Source organism: Psammomys obesus, unplaced genomic scaffold, assembly GCF_907164565.1.
Source record: "Psammomys obesus unplaced genomic scaffold, mPsaObe1.curated_primary_1811, whole genome shotgun sequence".
NCBI lineage: Eukaryota > Metazoa > Chordata > Mammalia > Rodentia > Muridae > Psammomys > Psammomys obesus.
Genome location: NW_026596095.1, coordinates 18650483 through 18672744, shown reverse-complemented (window position 1 = coordinate 18672744; position 22262 = coordinate 18650483). Strand labels below are relative to the sequence as shown.

Below are 22262 nucleotides of genomic sequence, written 5' to 3'. Positions count from 1 at the left end.
AATAAACATTCAGACTCTGAAGGGACGAACAAGACTGAAAACCTCCTTCAACACTTGGGCCTCGGGATTTGGGGAGCTCGGGTCGACCGCCAGTGAAGAGCGAGGAAGGCGCCGTGAGCCTCAGCACACCGAGGCTGGAGTCCATGTGGGGCCTGCGATGTGCAGGGAGAAACCGCTGCCACAAGGCTCTGCTGACTCGCAGACGCCAGGGAGGCAGGGGCTGTCCTGTACCCACGCAGCACCTCTCAGATAAGGGCTGCTCCCGGGCCCTACCAAATCCTGGCCCTGGCTTCAGTTCATTACCAACTCTCAATTATCAGCAACTTTATTCTTAATAAAATGACACTTTTAAAAAAATGTTTTATTACAAAGCTTCTTTTAAAAAATGCTCAGCACGTTAACTCAAACTGGAATGACAAACGTTAAGATGACAGTTTGGGGCAAAGGCTGTGCCTTGCTATTTAAAAATAACAGGTACATCAATGCTCATTTTAACAACTGGCATAAATTCCCACTAATTGGCTAATAAAAACAGATACAAATACTGAACATTTAAAGTAATAACAATTCAAGTGCTGGGCTTTTTACAAGAGTGAAAGGAAAGGAAAGAAAATCCACTGCAAATGGGTTTGCTTAAAGTGTACGGTAAGGTTTGTTATTTAAAAAAAAAAAAGTCAGAAAATTAAGTGAGCTGGGCTGCCAATCGCTACGTCCAATAAGAATGGGTTTGGCTGTCTGTTTAGCTTTATTAGACACTTCACACGGCAGAGGCCACTACGTATCACAGAGGAGCCGCTTACTGGACAGGATCTCTCAGAATAACAGTAATAAAAAGGCTTCTTTTTATCTTGTTTTTATTCCAAACTCTTCCAGACCTATGAATTTCATTTAAAAGCTCAGAGCTAGCAAAAATATACAAGAAAAAAAAAAAGTAAATTTAAAAATTCAAGTTAAAAAAAAAAAAAAGAAGCAAACACAAGCTTGATCCTTTTGTACTGTTAAATAAAAACTTGAAAAGATAGGAAAATGGAGACAGAAACAGGAGGAATCTTCCACAATGCTCACGCCAGGATGCTAATGCCTGTTCTGGCCACTGGCTCTAGTTGCACATGACAAGGCAAGCACAGCCAAGGTACCGTCCTTGCCGGAGGGTGACAGGCCTGCGGAGAAGAGGCTGGAGAAGTGCACGCAGAGACCGGAAGCAGTGCTGCTCAGTGGGCAGGGCCTGCTAGCATTCTCATGGGCTTTTTTTTTTTTTTTTTTTAATTTTTCTTTTTCAGAAGCAACCATTTTTTTTTTTTTTCAGCTTTGTTTTGGAAGTCGGTGCTTGCAGTAGACAGGAGGGAGGGCTGGCAGTGACTGTCTCTGTGGGTCGAGGGTCGCTAGCAGTGACCTCAGGGTAAGGTTGCTGTCAGTGTTCCTTGGGGCCAGCTGGGCAAGCTGTTGGAGACAGTCTGGGTTTTCAACAAGCCTCCATCTCCAGAAGAGGGCCTGGGTTTGCTGCCTTGGCTTTGCACGTTGGGAATGAGCTTCTTTTGCCACCTCAAGAAGGAACAAATGAAATACTATTAACACGAATTCGCCACAAGCCTGTAAAAGACTGTGCCTTCTACCAGCAGTGTCTGACCCACACATTTGAATTATCCATTTTCGTACGTTCACATTGGCCAAAATAGATTGTTGGGTACTACCCAGAGTAGGTATATAAAACTGAATTTTTCCTCGGCTCTGTATATGTATGTGTGGAGTTATGACATGACATGTATTTCAAGCATCAGATCTTAGTTAAACAAACAAATGGAACACAACCACGTTTGAGAAACCTCAACAGGAGGAATGAGCTAGACATGAACTGGAGAGGTGAGCAAGGCCAGGTCAGAAGAGGGCCTGTCAATGCTCAAGTATTGCGGCTGGTTTTAGTTCACTGTAGCGAGCCCACTGCAGGAGTCGACATGGGACTAGAACATTCCAAACAGCCAGCATGCTGCTAATTCCCATGTGACGAGCCCAGCACACCCAGGACATACATCCACTCTAATGGTCCAAGGGGGGGAAGCGCCTCCGCTTTAAGTTCTCAAGATGATCCCTGCCTTAATAACGAAGACATTCAAGGTTAGTCAGAATGGACACTCTGCAAGTAATTTAAAATAACTGATGCGTTCCAAAATGAAGAATCCCTAGTCCCCAAGGTTTGAATGACCTGAGATTTTACAAAGTGATTAGAGGTTAAAATGAAACACCATGATCAAAGGAGACAGAGGAAAGCAAAGGCGTAGTTCAGTTCTTTCACTCCAGGAAGCACGAGTCTCCGTGGCTTTGAACTTGAGGCAGAGAGGGGCAGAAACCCTGTGTCCCGTCTGGAACTGGTGACAGCCCCAGATGATCCCAGCTCTGTTTGTGGCTGGCACAGCCCCCTTCACAGGCAGAATGAGCCTCTAGAAGGTTAATTCTAAGTGGTGGGCTCCTTCACACTTTCACGGAAGAGGAGAGGGATCGGAACAATCAGATGGTGGGAGGCTGTGACCATCTGAAAAATAAAAACACAACCTGGGTGGCCAAGTGCTTCCCCGGGGCCTGCACACAAGCTGTGCTGAGAAGGGTGGGGAGTGGTCGCCTGTGCGTGGAGGAGTGTGGCTCCCTCCACAGTTGTCCCCACAAACACCTGATCCAAACTGTGACGCATCTATACCCCGAGTAGCTGCTGAGAAATAAAACAAACCAAGAAAATGGGAAGAATCCGCCTCAGTGCTATTTGTAACTCTGAAGTCTCCAAAGAAGGTTTACAATTCCTACTCAAAGCTAACCTTTCCCTATTTAGTGGAAGAACACTCTGTTCAGTTGCAAATCTTTGGTATCCACTGAGCAAAACCTATCAGCCCTTCACACAGGAGGATCAAAGAGCTACAGGAGGCAAGGCCTTTCTAATGAGAGGGGAACGAACGGGACTGAAGTCTGGCATGGGCGTGGGACCCACAGTCCTGGTTTACTTTGTGCTTTTGCATGAAGGTTGTTCAAAGGTTGGTCCAAGCTGTTCTTCCTGGGCAGTTTTCCTCTCAGTCTGTGACAGGAAAATGTTGTGTCCTAAGAAGGTATGTCCTTGAAGTCCTAGGCTGCCAGCCCAAGCCAGACTGCTGGGGTTTGGATCTGAATGGACACAGGAGGCTGATAATGTCTTCTGCTGTGGCAGACAGCCCGTCTCTCTGCTGAGAATCTGTCCTCAACCCCAGGTGCAGGGAACTCTAAAGTTATGCAATATAAACAACTTCTGTGGCCTTGCTATGGCTATTTCTAAAACAGAGGCAGAACCCCCTTCTGCCTGCCTGCCTGTCTTACCCACAGGCCCCCCCCCCCTTCCTCCCGTTTTGAGTTGGGCTCAGTTATAATAGTCATCAAGATAAGCATGGCTGCCTAGAGTATCATTTTCTTCATGGAGAAGACATAACTCAGCTGGACAGAATCTGTCTCCTGATAGTCATTCTTTCCTACACACTCACGTCTGGCTGCTTTTAGTTCACTGTTGGGTTGCCTTGCCACTCCCCCTGACAAGTTGGCTGTCCTCAGGGGTCCCCTGCATGGCAGGCCACCACCCAAGGCTGCACTGCTGTCCTAAAAGGTGGCCAGGAGGCTTCTTGACTGGCCCTGACCAGCCTTTCTAAAATATAGGGGCACTGGGCTACAGAGATGGCTCAGAGGTTAGAGGCACTTGCCTTTTCTTCCAGAGGTCCTGAGTTCAATTCCCACAACCACATGGCGGCTCACAACCATTTATAATGTGATTTGCTGCCCTCTTCTGGCACATAGGTGTACATGCAGACAGAATACTATATACATAATAAATAAATAAATCGTAAAAAACAAAACAAACAAACAAACAAAAAACAAACACCAGGGCCATTAGGGCAGACCAACTCTAACTTCCCATGGGAGAAATGGGGCCTTGAGTGTGTTGTTTTACAGATCTAGAAAGGGTCAAGTCAATATTCTTTTGAAGAAACCAAGCTCCAGAGATGGGAGACTTGCCATAGTCTGCAGTGGGGCCGAGTTGCTTGCTGGCAAGGAACAGGGCTCCACCCACTGAAGCCCTCCTGTGCAATCAAAGCAGCAATTACCAAGCCCTCAGCTTCAAAGGGAGCCAGCAACTCTCTCTTACAGATGTTAAGGCCAGTGCCCTGCCACAGGCCCATGTGTGCAGCGCATTGACAGCAGTACAAAACACAACGCCCCACATACACCGAACACTGATGGTTTTCTTAAACAGTCTCCAGTCCAACTTAACACCTCTCTAGTCAAAAGGAACCAAGACCTCTTTCTGGATTATGAGGAGCCTGAATGGAAAGGGCAAACCTCAAGACTCCTGGTAGGTGAAATGTGCTGACCACAAGAAACTGGGCCTCTCTCTGGCCTTGGCACAAAACTGGGAGGGCTGGAGGGGGAGGGAGACAGGAGGAGGCCCCTCCTCTATGAAAACGTGGAATTCTACTAAAGGCCTGGTGACTTGGGCAGCCCACCCCTTCTCCTGGCTTATCTTCTAATGGGAGAAGCTGGTACCCCTGACCCCCTGGGCTTGGCAGCCACACTAAGGCAGGGGGTAGCAAAGCAGGTCTCTAGAGACAAAATGCAAACTCTCATGTCCTTGACAGCATGCTCAGAACTGGTAAGCAATCAAAATCAGTGAATTAGGACAACCCCCAACCCTCCCTGTGCTGTCTCAGCCTAACTGCCACCAGCAGGAAGTAGAAATCTGAATGTGTTTTCAGTTATGACATCATTTTGGGGAGAGGGTACTAGAAATTGGTTTTGTGGAGGTGAAAAGAGGTTTTAACTGCAAGAAATTGCCTTGTGGCAACTCGCCACTCCCATCATGACAGCAGCCTGCTTGCTGTTCTCTGCCTGTTGCTGCAGGGCTCGAACCCCTGTGTTGCACAATTTGATATGCGTGGAGGGTCACCGTTCAGGCTTCCAGGGCAGGGAGCAAGCATGGCAGAGCTGCCTGTCCCTGTCTTTTTGCAGAGGGGACTGAGGCAGATTATAACGTGACTGGCCCAAGGTGACCCCATTCTCTAAGCATTCTGCTTCTACCACCATCACCTTACTGACTTCAAGGTCACTGTGCCTGCCAGAAGCCTGGCACTGGACAGACTACACAAACAGTCTCCTAACGCTGGGGCAGTGCTGTGTGTTCTCAGTTATTTGTAGAGGAGGAAATCAGGGCCCAGAGAGGTAAAGAGCTTGCCTGATGTCACCCAACCCACAGAGGGGAAAATGCTTCCAAACTCTCAACACACACTTTTACCATCATACTTTGCAACTAAATTATAATTCTTTTTACCCCTCCTGCCTTCTCTGTCTGTCTATCACTAGGCAACAGCACCCTTGTTCTGACAATGTGCTCTGCCTCTAGAATGCTGTAGCTTTGTCTAACCTAAGATGCCACACTGCTTGGAAGCAAACCAAGAGAGAAGCCTGAGCTTATCAGTCAACCGTGAACCTCCAGTGCCCTCTGAGGGTCTGTTCTAATCTAGGAAGCCTTCCTGTGGGACCTTGGCAGGGGGACAACCTGGGGTTTGGGAAAAGGAAAAAATGGAAATGTGTGGTCAGGGAGCCTGACACTGAGTTTTGTTTCTGCAGCTGAATCGGCCTTTAGTTCCATACTCAGGACTAGTCCATCCCTAACCACAGAGCTGTGGGAGAGAGTCCAGGAGGGGTCCATAGCCCTGGCCTTGGACTCCAATTAGACCAAGGTTGAGTCCTGGTGAGCAGCTTTCCCTTGCATTCATTAGTCAACATGAAATGCAACCAGTTAAACCAAATAGAGTTATCAAGGTGACTGAGGAAGGCCGGGAATGAGTCAGCAATGACTCCACAGGTAGTTTTGGTCTTTAATCTACACATACAGATCAGCCTGGCCTGTGAGGACACATGTCCTATGACTGCTGGATCTACAATCTGCAGACACATTTGGAGCATGCTCAGTGAGTCTCAACCTTCCTAACGCTGCGAACCTTTAATACAGTTCCTCCCATTGTGGTGACCCCCTCAACCATAACATTATTTTATTGCTACTTCATAACTGTAATTTTGCTACTGTTATGAACCCTAATGTAAATGTCTGATATGCAGGATATCTGACGTGCAGCCCTTGTGAAAGTGTCTTCTGACCCCCAAAGGGGTCACCCACAGGTTGAGCACTCTAGAGAAAGGTTGTGAATTAAGAAAACATCAAAGGCCAATTTTATTTCTGTAGACGACAGCCCCGCCTCTAAATTCTTAGTTCACATTTCTTTCATCTCAACAGCAGTTCACCCAGAGAGGGCCAAGGTAACTTCTCTTTATAAAAATGACGCAACAGGATCCATGTACAGTGTTTCCTTTCAGGACAGGCGCCTTTCACTTTTATACTGGCTTGTGACGTAGTATAAGCATGGAGAGGGCTGGGAAGTGACAGCTTGTGTGGGCAAAGACCCTGAGAACATACAGGCCTGAGTCAGGCTCTGCAGTCATCACCTTGCTTTACTCAGGAAGTCACTGGAGCGCCCCACATCCCAGTTCCTCATCAGTATGAAGCAGGTGGCAGCCAGCTCTTGCTCACAGTGTGTGGACGGGCAAAGGAAGTTACTGGTGCCTGGTGTTCTCAAAGAGACAGGAAGCCTCCGTTACCGCCTTGGGGTTAAAAGTGCATGTGTGAACTCCACTCTGGTGCTTGGCAGGCACTATAATAGGGCAACAACCTAGGGTTCTTAAGGCTAAGGATGTGGGATACATAAGGCCCTGAACATGGGGACAGAGACACTGTCAGCTGACCACCAGACAACCAAGGTTAAGCACTGAGGAAGCAAGATGATACCATTCAGGGAATTTCTGGTATAAAACAAACAGTCACAGGGTATTTTTGGACACAGAATGTCTTCTAAAACAGTGGTAGCTGAGGAAGTCCACGAGGCGGACCTGAAGTGTTTGGGGCATACAGGATGTGTATGAGAATTTAGGGAACATCAAGCCAGAGCTGAACTGAAACCCCAAATGTGAGCAATCTTGCTTTGGACTCTTCCTTCGATCACGTGGTGTATAAAGGAATGAAGTCTCCCTACTAAAGCTCCAGGTGACTAGGCAGAGGAGCTCCAGGAGACAGCAGAACTTCGGGCATGAAGAACAGTAACACTGGAGGAGTTAGACTATCACAGGAAGCCACAGAGATGCCACGAAATTCATGCACAAACCCAGCACATTTTACGTCCACACAGCACCTCTGTACTTCAAAGTCAGGGCCCTCTACTTTCAACCCTTATTATCCAAATAAAGTTCATTTCTTGATGCTCCAACTCCCACAGGAGGTACATATTCCTGGAGGAGGGGAAGTCATTCCACATTGCAGAGAAAGTTACAGAAAAACTAGAGGCAGCAATTGAAAACTTTCACAGTATTGGAGTCACAGTAATGGCGAACCATCATACTCTGTGTAGCATACACAATGGGCCACACCCTCTGCAGAATAATGGCAGAAGTATCAGGAAGTAAATTCAGTGCACCATGTTGAAGGCAGAATTATACTTACAGCCTTTTTAAAAACATCTAGTTTATGTGTATGTGTGTTTGCCTGCATGCGTGTCTCCATTATCACCTGTGTGCCCAGTACATGACAGAGGCCAGAAGGATGCTGGATTCCCAGGACCTGCTTTGGGGATGCTGAGAATCGAACACAGATCCTCGTGGTGAGCTCTTAACTGTTGAGCCATCTCCTCAGCCACTTTAAACCCTTTATAAAACATACATGTTTGGAAGCATGGGTTTTGTACAGAGGCAGAGCCTATTGTCTCAGGAGTTTCTGTTGCATGGGCAGAGATAAAGAGAGAGGCTGAGGGAATGACCAGCCGATGCCTGGCACAGCCTGACACCCAGCCCATGGGTGACAGCCAACCCCTGCCACCATTAACTCTGCTATGTTTACAGACAGAGGCCTAACTTAACTGTTCTCTGAGAGGACCCTTCAGCAGCTGATCGAATCAGATGCAGAGACTCACAGCCAAGCACCAGGAGGAGCTCAGGGAGTCCTGTGGAAGAGAGGGAGGGAAGTACAGAAGGACCTGGAGAGGACAAGAATGCTGCAAGACGACCAACAGAGTCAACTAACCTAGACCTGTGGCAGCTTACAGGGATGGAAGCATCAACAAAGAGAACTTGACCTAGGACTCCTACCCGTATGTAACCGATGGGCGTTTTGATCTCCATGTGGGTTCGTAGTAAGTTGAATGGGTGCTGTCTATGACATGAACTCTGTTGCCTGCTTTCGTTCACTTTGCCCTAGCCAGGCTGCCTTGCCTGGATGAGGCAGAGCTCAGCCCTGGTGTGACTTGATGTGCTGGGGTGGGTTGGAAGTGGGGGGGAGGGTGCTCCTCTTTTCTGAAGACAAGGGGAGGAGGATAGGGTATTATGGTATCACAAGGAAGTTTTAGTGTGTTTTCTTGCATCTCTTCATGCCCAGTTAGATATTGTAAATATTTATTTCCAGTATGTGGGTACTTTGTCTGTCTGTCTATCTGTGTATAATGTGTGTGCCTGTTGCCTCTGAAGCAAGAAAGGGCTTTGGATGCTAGACTCTGGGACTGGAGCTGCAGATGGCTGTGGTTCTGGTCCTCTGGAAGAGCAGCCAGTGTTCTTAACCACTGAGCCATCTCTGCTGCCCGCCTGGTTAAGTTTTAGTGGCAGCTGACCAGTGGATCTGGTTGCTGAATGGGTTCTACTTTCCTATTTCTGCATCTCTGGCCAAGCAGTATGACTGTCCTTGGTTCCACGAGATGGTCGCGTAATCCAAACCCAGGCTCTTCTGGTACAGCTGTTCCTTAGTATCTATCCATAAAGGATCCTTTCCAGTCATGCGTGGAGTGGCACATATCTGTGTGTAACTTACGTAGTATATCCTTCCTGTACTTTACACAAGCTCTCGATTGCTTTCAATACCTACAACAATGCAAGTACTGTGAAATGGTTATTCCTGTGTTGTTAAAGGGGATAGTGTGACAGGAAAAGAGATGGCAACATGCCTGCTAAGGACACAGCTGTCGCAGGATCAGCCACAGCGGGCACAAGTGAGAAGGAAGACCGATGCTCAAGAGTGTTGGAGAGGCCCATCACACTCTCCCAGACTGAGCACAGTGACCACTGCATGGCAAAACCAACTTTTGCGTTTCTGGAACTTTCTGAAATTTTATCCCTAGGGTCTTCAGTCTACAGCTGTTTTACCCGCAGCTGTGGATACAAAGTGCGGCATGGTTGGAGAGAGCATGTCACTGGAGGCGGGCTTTCAGAGTTTGCCGTTTCCAGCTCTCTTTCTCTGCTTTGTGCTTGTGGCTCAAGACGCGAGGGCTCAGCTTCCTGCTTCTGCCACCACCGTGCCGGCTGCCATGTTCCCTGCCATGGTGGACTCCCAGTAGCCCAAGGAAACTCTTTCTTCTGTAAGTTGCCTGAATCAGAATGCTTTATCAGAGCAACAGAAAGTAGCTGGAACAGTGGCCACAGGCACCCTGGACATGGTTCTGAACTTGAAAACCTGCAGTTGACACGGCAGCTCCTTTAGCTGCACTGTCGTTAGTTACATGAAAACAGCGTGAGCAAGCCTCACCCTGCCTGTCCTGGGTCTGAACTTTCTAAGGAGCTTTACAGTCAAGAGTGCTGCCTTACAGATTCTCTGCCAGGTTTCTACTCATCCGTGGCTGCCATGGCAGGCATCTGTAGACACGTAAGGACACTAAGAAGAGGGCCGTCAGAGGTAGGTTGTTCCATAAGAACAGACAAGGCAGGGACTGAAGCTGTGGAAGAGCCCCTTCAGGACACCAAGTCTTCAGCTTCAAGCAAAGTGAGCCAGTAATCTCAGGCAAGACAGACAGCAGCCTCTTGCCTAGGATCTAAACTACTGTGTTATGAAGGGAGGCAGAAGGCAGCCTCCACTAGGGGCGCTGCTGAGCAAAGAGCAACTGCCCGGGAGATGCTAACTCCCACTGCTGCTCGGATAGCACAGGCCAGGAACTGTGACCCCTGGCCTCTCTAACCTGCCAGCCTCTCATCTCCAGAGTTAGGAGTTGTTTCCCAAAACCTCTCACTCCCGCTGCTTCCTTATCGAGTGCTTCCTGTGTGTTGCAAGATGAACAATGGGTCAGTGGGTGGCATGTTTTTACTTTCTAGGTACAGGCAGGAGTCTTTCTTTACTTGGAGACTCTGAACAAGTGTTAGGATTTCTCAAGATGCCTCCAATTCCCTTTAATTTCACCATTTAAACAAAACAAAAGACTGGCTTTGTTTTCTAACTAAATAGCAACACAGGGGTGGACCAACATCTTGGAGGCTTAGATGCCTAATGTTGGCTCATGTACACCTGTGGGTAGAATGAGGCACAAGAGATTAGGAAGAAGCTCAAAGGTGCCAGGATGAGCTTCAAACTACATAGGAAATAAACTTTTTTTTTTTTAATCAGACCATGGAAAACATTTGAGGACTTCCCAACTCTCAGAGGACAAGGCTGAAGCAGAGGCTGCAGGACAGGCGCCCCCAGAGCCTCGGGGTTCTGCCTTCTCGACATCCATGCTTACATCTCAGTTCTTGCTCTGCGGCTGGGAGGTTCTGTGGAGGAATCACAGGAACCAGGAGCCTCGGGCCTTTCAAACGCCATCATCAAACAGAAGCCAGGACCACTTTTTTTTTTTTTTTTTTTTTTTTTTTTTTTAACGTGAATCTAAGCACTGCACAATTAACTCTTCTAGCCTGGATGGCACCTGCAATTACCTCTCCTACACAGCTCCTGGCCCCAGGGCAGTGAAGGCTGAAGGTTCTACTTGGTGATAAACACACTTCTCCATTTAGTTAGTGTGCTTCTGAGATAAAGATTACGCCAGAGCCAAACTGGGGATGGGGTGGGTGGTTTGGGCAAGGGTGGGCGTGAGGGCGTTGTGTGTGTGCATGCATCTCTATCACTAGGAGCAGTTCTGTGTTTTTAGCCACAGAGGTTTTCTACCTTCTAAAGTATCTTGTTTCTACTTTTAAATTAGTTTGTGGATACTATAAAATCAGAGGCACGACATTAAACCCATATCTCTGTGTAATTTTGGTGCTGCGTATGTTTTACTACAGTAAATATTAATAAGCTCATCTACTGAGATGGTTTTTAATTAATGAACTCAAGAGATCAACCCTCCTGATGTTTCCACAATTCCGGTTCTTTCGTTTACTTTCTTGTGTATCTTGACTAAACTGGGGGGAAAAGAAAAGTCAAGTCTTTGATAATGATCTCTGACTACTGACAAGCTGTTGAGGCGCTCGCTGTGGGCTCTAAATCAAACCCATTCCAGAGCCGGAAAAATTCCCAGCAACGTAATCAACACGCCGTGGAATCTGGGAACTCCCTTGCCAATCCACAGCCCCAGTGCCAGCCACCCAGGAGACTGCCACTATCCTCCTCGGATTTACACACTTAGTTACGTGCTCTTCATCTTTATGTAACATGTACCAATGGACACTCCTCTGGGAAGGGAAAGGATCTTATTTAGCAAGTAGCCCCCTCCCCAGGGCAGCTCTCACCCTGTAGGGACCACCCTTACTAGTGGTTTGCAGGGTCAATAAACCACTGGTGTGTATGACAGTGGCCTTCTAGAAGACACAGAAGAGAGGTTCTGTCCCATTTCCTCAGGCCCCGGCTGTCAGCTTTCCAACAAAGGCCAGGTGAGTCCAAACCCTGGACGGGGTGGATCTGGCTTACTCGGAAGTGCCTTAAGGAACAGCTTTCATGGATTCTGTTTCCAGTTGGACAAAAGGTGTCCTGGCACTGAGAGCTGGTCAGTAACTGTTTGAGTGGATCTGCATATGGATTTCTCACACGTAATCATTTTGGTTGACTCACCTTCTCCTCCCCAACATCTACATGGGGCTTGAAGAGGCCACATAGGCTACAGGGACCCTCCCCCAACATGGAAGCATAAAATATAATCCATGCATTTCAAGGAGTGGAAGCACAAGTGTTTAAAGAGGTTTTTAGCATCTGGGCGGAGTATTCCGAGGTGTGAGCTCAAAAGATCATTCTCATTTAATGAGCGTGTCTGGAACACACAGTTAGTGTGAGCACAGACCAGTGGGTAAAAAAGGAGGACAGAAGCAAACCCACGAACCCACAGACAACTGGTTCTTGACAAAGGTTCCATAAATATATGCCAAAGAAACGACCGCTGCTTTAAGAAGCGGGGGAGGGAAAACTGATTACTCACATCTCAAGGTTGAAGCCGGACGCCTACATCCTCCTCCAGGTGGACTAGAAATCTTAATGTAAGACCCCAAACTTTGAAACTACTGAAGGAAACATAAAACGCTTCAAGATATGGGCACAAGCAAGGATTTCAGGAACAGGACTCCAGTAGAAAGAAAAAAAAGTTATACCTGGTATTTCGTTGAATTAAAAGTTTATGCAAAGGAAGTCACCTCCAAGACAGGAAAAAAATCTCTGCCAACTACGAACCTAGCAGGGGTTAACATCCACAGTATATTAAAACCTCTGGGAGCTGGAGAGTTGGTGCGGTAGGTTAAGGGCACACATTGCTTTTACAGAGGAGCTGAGTTTGGTGACCAGCACACACCTCAGGCAGCTCACAGCTGGCTGTAACTCTGGCTCAGGGGATTCCGTGCCCTCTATTGGAGTCTACAGGCACTGCAGTCGTGCATATACCCCAGCTCAGACCCGGGAGACTAGGGGCAGGAGGGCAGAAGGCCTGCAGAGAAAAGAGAAACGGTGGGTGGGGCATCTCTGCAACAAGCTGCAGGCCTAAATCAGAACAGGCCTCCGGGAGGATGGGAGGGGCCTCTAGCTAAGACTCCTAGTAGCAGGGGCAATGAAGACTGAAGAGGACACCCTTTATCTAGACAAGACTCCTAGTGGACGGAGGAAATCACCAGTCCACCCACAAAAACCTCAATCCAAAACTTACTCTGCCTACAAGACCTGCAGGGACAGAGTCAGAACAGATAGAGCAGAGACCGAGGGAATGAATGTCCAACTAATGTCGGGCTGAACCCTCAGACCCATCCCATGGAAGAAAGCCAACCCTTATCACTATTAAAGACACTCTGGTGTGCCTGCAGACAGGAGCCTACCAGAATCGTCCTCTTAGAGGCTCCACCAAGCAAATGGTTCGAAACAGATACTGAGACTCACAGCCAACATTGGGTGAAGCAGAGGAAGTCTACTGGAAAAGAGGGGGAAAGGATAAATAGACCTAGAAGCGACAAAATCTCTACAAGAAGACCAGCAGAGCCAACCAACCAGGGCCCAGAGGGTTCTATGGAGTCTGAAGCACCAACCAAGGACAATGCATGCACCTAGGTCCTCTACTTAGAAGTAGCCGATGGGCAGCTTAGGCTTCATGTGGACCCCCTAGTTAGGGATATTGATACATGGACTAAGTTGCCTGCTTTTTGATCACTTCCTTGATGGGACTGCCCTACCAGGACACAGGGAGGAAGATAAAATCAGTCTTCATGTGTGATCTGGGGTGTCTGGGTAGGGGGGCTCCCCTATTCTAAGGATGTGGGAGGGAGGGGGGACTTGGAGGAGAGGATGGAGGGGTCTATGACTGATATGTAAATTGAATTAATTAGTAAAAAAATACAAATTTAAAAGTGACTTGAAAGCAAACAAACAAACAAACAAAAATCCCCAAACATGACAACAACAACAACAAAATCAACTAATACAATCCCTACATGGGTTAATTATCCCAACGGATACTTTTTTGATAAAATGTCCAACATCTTTAGTTATTGGGGAAATGCAAATTACAACTACACTGAGAGTCTATCTCACTGAACTCAGGATGGCGACCGGTAAAGACACACACACACACACACACACACACACACACACACACACATCACGACACGTCCATGTGGGATAGGCACTCTTGCACATTGTCGTTGGGAACCTTAAGTCAGTATAACCATGAGGAAATACATACATGTTGGTTTTCAAAAAAAAACTAAAAGTAGACTTAGAGTGGACTCAGTCCCTGGGTACACATTCAAGGGCAGCGTACAGCAGAGATGCCCACACACGCATGCTTCCAGAGGGACTGCTCACAAGGATCAAGCTACAGAACCAGCCCAGGGGCTTGGCCACAAACCCTCTCTATAAGGAAAATGTGACAGCGGAGCACTATCAGGGATAAAGAATGCTGAAACTGAGCCATCTGTAGGAAAACGGAAGGAAGCAGGGGTGATTGCATTAGCTGAAATAATCCAGACCCAGACAGCATGATGCACTTTCTCTCAAATGTGGAAGTTGTCCATGTATAGAGCATGTATACATGTATACATGTATAGGGCAGTGCCATAACAGTGGTGGGGGTGGGAGCATCAACCAAAGGGAAACATTAAAATTCCACGTGGAAACCTGCAACTCTGTAAGCTAATATAACAATAAAAATCAAACATCTTTAAAAGAAAGTTCCATATCAAATTCACTATTATACTAACCCAGAAAGTTAACAACAGCAAAATATATATGTGTATTTTTTTCCTTAAAATGAGAAAAAAGATCCTGAAAATTCAGAGGGACTGCTAGGAAAACAAAAACAAAAACAAAGGGGAGGAGATCCAGGAGAGGGGATTGGGATGTGAGGCGGACATGAGTGTGTGTGTTTGGGGGTCCGTGAGGATACGACTACGCAAGGTGTGCGTGCGCGGAGTGTCACGGTGAAGCCTGTTAACGTGAAAGGTGACTGTATTGAGTTCAAGATACACGTGTGAAGTTTCCCTGGGTGCACTAGCAGAGTGAGGCCTCCTGGAGGCCTGGTCTCGGCCCCCTATGCTCAGGCACTCGGTTTCCTTAGCTTGTAAGTGTGCTTGGCACTGCCCTCTGAGAACGAAACAGTGGCTGTGGGGATTTCGGTCACTCCAGAGCAGTGGATTTCAACCTTCCAGATGTTGTGATCCATCAGTATCGTTCCCCTTGTCGTGATGACCCCCAACCAAACAATCATTTCCTTTGCTACACCCTAACTGTAAATTTTGTTCCTGTCGAGAATCATAATGTGGATATTTTTGGAGACAGAAGTTTGCCAAGGGGGCTGCGACCCACAGCTTGAGAAACACTGCTCTACAGAGGGCATTAGTTGTAATCCAGTACTCCATCTCTCCTGGGTGTACTCCATCTTGCTTCTGCGGTGGAGTCAGCTTGGGCAAGCCAGGACCTTCCTATCCCATGGGAGAAAGCAAATCCACATAAGCAGCAGTGCTTCTGAACACTGTGAGGGCACCAGAAAGCCACCGAGGAGAGGGGAAGAGGCTGCACAGGAAGTGAAGAACGCCGGACGCACGTCACAGTCAAAATCACACAGGAGCATAACCGTTACACAGAAACCCTCTGGGTGGCGAGTCAGGGAAGGGGATGCAATGGGTCCCTGTGGCAACACCCACTGTGAGGCAGTGCAAACCACAAGTTAGCTGCAGGCGCTGAGGCTTGGGTCCTCCCTTTTCTCTCATTCCATGAAGCCCCAAATCCAGAAACACACCTGGCATGCATGAGGTCCAGGTTTGGTCTCCAGTGCCAGTTAAATCAGTGCCTGCCTTTAATCCCAGCACTGGGGCGGTCGAGGCAAGAGGATCAAAGTTCAAGGTCAACCTTGGCTATATAAGTGGGTTGGAGGTCTGCCTGGCTACAAGGAGACCCTGTCTTAAAAAGACAAAACAAAGAAACAGAAACAATACAAGGTGTGTGTGCGCACACTTTTTTTAAGGTTGCCATCTCTGAAGCCAGATGCATCTTGGGGCTGAGGTTATAACCGAATCACCCCTGGGAAGAACAAAAAGGTTAGGCGGCTGGCTCAGAAGACCTTAATTCGTATCCATGAGATGGTGCGTGGCTGTCACCTTCGACCACGCTGCGTTTGGGTATGATGGATTGGTCGCCCTGTGAACAGGTCGTCTTTTAACACAGGAAGAGGCCACCGAGCCTTACTTAGGCTAATCTGTGAGGTTAGACCAGAATTGATCATATGTGGTATCAGATGGGGATTTGGAAACCTGGAAAGTCAGAAGGCTTCTCGGGAGTGAAGTGACCGGGCTGTCAGGAGGAGGGAGGGGCCCTTCTCAGTTCCTCCTGGCCAAAGACAAGGGGCTCAGTACACATGACATTCCCAAGTCACAGGGGAGGGAAATGAGAGCAGGATGCTGATGCAGAGGGCCCAGGTAGTTGGCTGGAAATCTAAGTTTACCTGGTGACATTATGTCCTCTGGGAGTTTTCTATAGGGAAAGCTGTTTGAAGGTTCAGGGCGTAAAGTAAATTCTGAAGCTCGGATGAGGTTCCCTGGCTAAGTCCAGCGCATCCACCCTGGAAGCCGTTGTAAGGAACGCTGCCCAGAAGGGTCTATTCGTAAGTAGAGGGAGAAGGCCTTCCAAGCACAAGAACATCGTAGGCAGTGCCTTCTGTCTACGTGGGGAACTGGTAATTTTGTCCAGACAGCACAGGTCTCACATGGCCAGTCAGGGAGTGAGGAGAAACAGTGAGGCCATGGCCCAAGGCCCTGGCACAAGGATGGGGCAGTGGCAGGCCCCACGAGGTGACGTGCCTGTCTCCTTCAGGCAGTGAGAGCTGGCTGGTTTTGAGTACCGACATCATTCGTGTCTCAAAAAATCCCTCTGAGCGCAATATGGATGAGCTGCGGAAGGGAAGACTATGCTCATAACAGTTTTCCAAAGGCTACAATAAAAGCAGTGTACCAAGGGACAAGGACTGGGCAGTCGTGAAAGGCAAGAGGTGAAGAGGACCCAAAGGGAGTCCAACAGGGCAGAGTGACTAACAGCATAGGGTTCTGGAGAAAGAACACTATAGAAACAGAGCCAGCCATTGCAGAGAACGGCTCCACCCTGTCAATTCAAACTGAAGACCGCGTCTCTATTAATGAAGCCAGCTTCCCTGGGTTGTGTGGATAGAAATGAAAGACTTCTAAAAATAAGAACTAGGTTTAACTTACAGATCCTAGGATGAGGTCTAGCAATGGTCACCAATAAAGAAAAACACCCAGTAGAAGAAATAAATCAATCACTTGCGTGCACATGTGATAGTTAAATAAATAAAACAAAATACAGCACTTGGATCTTGGTCCCTGCAAACAAACTGTTTACATCTCATTTCAACTGAGCCTTTACCATGTCACAGGGCTGAGTTGGGTACAAATGTGTCTCTCAGACTCAACCCCGATGGTAGAGGAGGATGACATGCTGCTTCCTACTTTTTTTTTTTTTTTAAGGCAGATTTCCACTGGTCAGTAAGAAATAGCTGAGAAAAAAAAAGTGTTGAGGGGCAAGAAAACAGAGAAATAAGCGGGACAGAAGGCACAGCGGAGGGGAAAGCATTCTGTGGTGCACACACAGCAGTGCATCAACAGCACTAGACCGATTCCGATGACGTTTTTTCCGCCATCGGGAACAAGGCTGAATGGAATCGGCGAGGGCGGGAAGAGTCCCACGCAAGTGCCTCTTGTTAGAGCTAAGTCAGCAGTAGGGCCCGAGAGTTGGTCTTACCATGTTTCAGATGTAGGCAGCTGTCATTCTGGGACCTGTACCTGCAGAAAATTGTGCCTTTAACAAATGTTTATGGAGAGGGTTCTGCACATTCCAAACACGCAGTAGCTACAATGTCACGTGGACCTGCTTGCTTTGCTTTTTACGGTTCTCAGAGCAGCCATTTGTTTGTGCAGTGCTTGTGGTGGCTTTCTAAAGCAAAGCTAAAGGAACTGACGTGGGACCTCACTGACTTCCACAACCCAGTGCAAGGCAAGCCCCGACATTGCGTTGTTCAGCATTAAAAGCCCAAAACATGTGAGAGATTCTCAAGGGGATACAAGGTGGCATGTTTTACCGTCATCTTAAAAGCTACGCGCTTAAGGACTACATAAACAGAGCAGAGGCAGAAGCGAGGAGGACACAGACAACAGTGGAGGGCGAGGGAACCAGCCACACCTCCTAACTATGGCTCCCGGGCACAGGGATGGGAATGGAGTCTTTTACAGGCACCTTCAAATTTACAAGAAAAGTCTTTTGAGACATTAAAGAATTTCAGGAGAGAAGGCTGAGTTAAGGGGGCCACATGTGACGGTCACAGAGACAGGCAGCTTCTAGAAGATGCAGACTAGTTACAAGAGTGTGCGAGAAGCAGAAGCAGCAACAGAGAGCCACGAGGGACCTACCTGAAGCAGACTCCTGTAGCTTCTCTCTCTTCCTCTTCTTCTTCTTGCCCTGGAAGGACAGAGGCACACGTGAGCACAGACAGCAGATGGCTGGCATGCAGCTGTGCGCCGCGCACAGAGCGCAGACAGAAGGCGGCCAGCCAGAGGGACCTGGAGGGTCGCCGCCTCCCCTCAGCCCCCGGGTGTGCAGAGCCTGTGCGTGCACGTGCGGTTCCTGCAACCCTGCATCCTTGGGTACGCCTCTTCTGGACTGCCGTGCTCAGAGCCCAGCTCTGCTGGTGCTCAGGAGGAATCCGGCTGCGAAATGCACTGGATAATATTTTATGTCCGTGGCGTCAACTGAGTGCCCCGGTCCCTGTGGCAGAAGCATGGCGTAACCGAGGAGAAAGGCAGAGGAGAAAGCGGGACCTGGGAAACTGAGGCCTCTGCTTCTCCAGAGACACGTGACACCAACACAGGAGCAGTTCTAAACACATTTCAAAAACATTTCAGTGACAAACTAGGAAAAAAAAAGTTCACATTTTAAGTAACTTAAATTTTTCATTATTCTTCAAAACTAATTTTTTTCTTTTCTTTTTCTTTTCCCTTAAGAATCACTTCACTATGGCTACAGCCACAGTCCACTTCTGTGAATCATGGACGGCTAACCTGTGACAGGTATTTCTGACCACCTAATGGAACACCCTCTGCAGCCGACACCTCCAGAATGAGGGCAGCAAGCAACATCAATAGAATAAGCCTATCACATTTGACTGAATATGATGCCTTGGGCTCTATAAAGGTAAAGATACATTTTCATCCCCCGAAGCAGTTTTTGTCATGTCACATGATTACTGAATGAAGCCTTCCTGTTTCAGAAAGTTGACCAAAGCACTCTTCCTTAAACACTAAGGCCAACACTAGGCCAGGGACCCAGGGAAATGGCTTATCAGAAATAACACCACCTCAATGAGACCAGAGGCATTCTGGGGGAAGGGAGTGGACAGAGAGCGTGCTTCCTGCAGTCGCCACGATCCTTCATTCGGATACTCTTCCTGTGAGGCTGTTTCCTGTTAGGACCTTCCGCACTTTGCTCTCCTGGCTCCCTTTGCATTGGTCCTAACTGACATCTCTTTCAAAAAAAATTTCTCAGGGCTGGAGAGATGGCTCAGTGGTTAAGAGCACTGTCTGCTCTTCCAAAAAACCCGGGTTCAATTCCCAGCATCCACATGGCAGCTCACAACTGTCTGTACCACCAATTCCAAGGGATCTGACATCTTCACACGAATGCACGTAAAATAAAAGTTAAATAAATTATTACAAAAAAAAATTTCTATGTCCTACATCTCATTCCTCTTCCTTAGACGGAACTGGAGCTCTTTCCCCCATGCCCCTGAGCTCGGGGCCATGGCCCATCTAGTCAGCAGCAGGGCCAGGAGCTCTGCATCCAGCCTCTCCCCACACTCTCTGTCAGGCACACAGCCAGCATGTAGTGCCCTGAGCATCACTGCTGCTACTGCCTGTGTGCTAGGTTAGGTATAAATCAGGGAGGTGAGAGAATATACATAGGACTTACGGCAGGCAGAGAGAGAGCAGCTTGGATATATTAATTGACTAATTCATTCTTGACAAAATGTTTTCTGTCAGCATTACACAGACTTTATGATCTTGAGTGATACCCTCACTCAAGAAAATCTATGTACTGTTGATTCACAAAAACTTTATTAACACCAATTATGGAAGTAAATTTCAACTGTAAAATCAATGATGTTGTTGAGCAAGCCATTTTAACTATAAACCCAGATGTACATTTAATGACCTCAGCGGACCAGGAGGCATCCTCCCTGTACATCCTGTTCCTGATGTTATACTCCTGTAAGGAGTACTGTTATCGAGGGTGCCCTCACCTGACCCTGCATTGCCTCAGACATTGATGGGGTTGTTAAAAAATACTATAAACAAGGTGGGGTTTCCCTTCATTCAGGCAAGGTGAGTGCAGAGCAAGTTCCTTTAACAGTCATGGAGAGTAGAGTAAAACCTTTAAAGAAAACCTCACAATCCACCAGCTTTCTTCAAAATTCCTTTCCTTTCACATGTAAGAGGAACAGATGAAATAGAGTGAGATGGAGGAGAAAGGGACACATGCATATATCCTTTTCTTCTTTCTAAATGCTAAAACATCACTTCTAAGACCAGAACTGAAAATTTCAAGGCATTCAGCAAGCACTGCTACGTGTGCACAAACTTAAGAGCTTGGCAAAGCTCTAGCATGGGGTCAGAGGGTAAAGGTCAGCGGTCCCCTCCCAGGCAAGCCACAGCCAAAGGGCATTCAGGGTGGAATGAGAAGAGGACACTGTGCACCCCTCTGGCACAGCAAAGGCTCTGTACACATAGATGGTAATTACTGCTCAGGGAACAGAAGCCAGTAAGACATGGAGCTAATCCTCGGGAGGGAAGCCATGCAGATCCTTAAGTCAAGCCAGAGTGGGTTTAAATTGCAGTGTAACTACCTACCACACAGCTGGGGACAAATTGCCTAACCTCTCAGACCTGACACTCCCCGAGCGGTAGGAATGATGCCCCTGTCATTGGACAGTTGTAAGGATTGGAAAGTAACAGAAAGAATGGATGGAAGGCACTCCCTACAATCAGCATATGGTAGTTACTAAATCAGCCAAAACAGCAGCTTGAGTGTCTGTGCTAGTGCTTCCAAGTAGCTGCCCACAGGACTCTAATTGCCTGTGTCAAAGTCCTTTCTGCTGCAGTTCCAAATGCTGAGCAGTGAAGTGGCATTTTCGGTGAGGCATATTATAGAGGGGGAAAATGTCCAGCCTGTTCCCAGAAAGACACGTATGTGCTTAAATGCTGTACTGTCTATTATGGACATGTGACTTTAGGCTCACATTGTTGTCATTGTCTCTATGCGAACCAATGCTTCCATAGCAAAGACCATCTTCAAACTGGACACTGAGTCATTGTTTCACACATGCTGTTGAAGGGACAATCCCTCCAAATCAAGGCTGGCCTGAATGGCATTCTTTCTGCTGGTCTCCTGATATAGACTAAAGTGTCCCCCTCAAACTCCTGCACTGAAATCTTAACACTTCTGCCACCTCCAGAGCGCTGGAGTAAGATGGAGCTCTTGGGAGGTGCCTACTGGCGACTATGAATCGGACTTTTCCTTGGGGAAAGGGCAGCTGGTGAGGGCACAGCCAAATGCTTGAGAGTGGCTCTCAGACACCCAACCTATTGATGCCTTTGGCCTCAGATGGCTCAGCCTCCAGAACAGTGGGCAATACAATTTTCGCTTTTGTAAGCTACCTGGCTATGGTATTCTGTTGTAGCTGTCTGAGCTAACAATAATTTTTCAAGATATTCTGTTAAAAAATCTAAACAATCAAAATTTTTATTTTACATACAATGACAGACTTCCAAATATACCATTCATAATATATGTTCTATGCAAGAGTCTAAGCTTACCATATCAGTCAAGACAATGTCAGTAAGATGTTCAAACTCTGAGCAGTAAGAGAGCTGGCAGTATAAGTTCTCTTGACAATGAAACTAGTATATCCTAGAACATGATAATCCCTACTCTGTTTTTATTCAAAGTACATAGAAGATAGGTATATTATTATGAGATTAAAAAAAAAACCTATGTAGTTCTAATCCTCTGTCAAGACAGTCACCAAAATGTGGTGTAAGATTTCTAAAGCAATCATCACCTGTAAAGCAATCTGACAAAATGTATCAAGAACTTCAAAATGTTTTATCCTCTTAACTCAACATGCTGCTACTATGACTCTATCCTGCAGAAATAATGGTCCTGTGTACAGGAAAAACATCCTATTATGCACAGACATAACCACAGCAGACTGGATTATGGGTCTCTGAAAGGGGAAAAGGAAAACTCAAAAATCTAAAATCAAGAAAAGCCAGAAAACTGGGACATTCACTTAACAGAATATGGATATAAACACTATTTCAGAAAAGAAAATGCATTTTTAGAAAAGAATAGACAACATGCCATAAAGCATGTATGTACACACACTTGTATTTTACCAGCA

At 47.2% G+C, this 22262-nt stretch overlaps 1 protein-coding gene across 3 annotated transcripts in view; it reads right to left on the bottom strand.

The window, feature by feature from the left end:
• Window positions 1-985: 985 nt before the first annotated feature.
• The window catches only part of Lef1 (lymphoid enhancer binding factor 1), a 108080-nt gene continuing 86803 nt past the window's right edge, over window positions 986-22262 (bottom strand). The window contains exons 10-12 of one of the 3 annotated variants that reach the window (XM_055628253.1): window positions 18217-18265; window positions 17552-17592; window positions 1479-1542 (exon numbers count right to left, since the gene is read on the bottom strand). In XM_055628253.1, coding sequence (XP_055484228.1) covers window positions 17558-17592; window positions 18217-18265 — 84 coding nt within the window. In that variant the 3' untranslated portion in view covers window positions 1479-1542; window positions 17552-17557. Of the gene's footprint in view, window positions 1543-17551; window positions 17593-18216; window positions 18266-22262 lie in introns of all 3 variants that reach the window. The other 2 variants (XM_055628255.1, XM_055628252.1) reach the window with 2 other exon arrangements.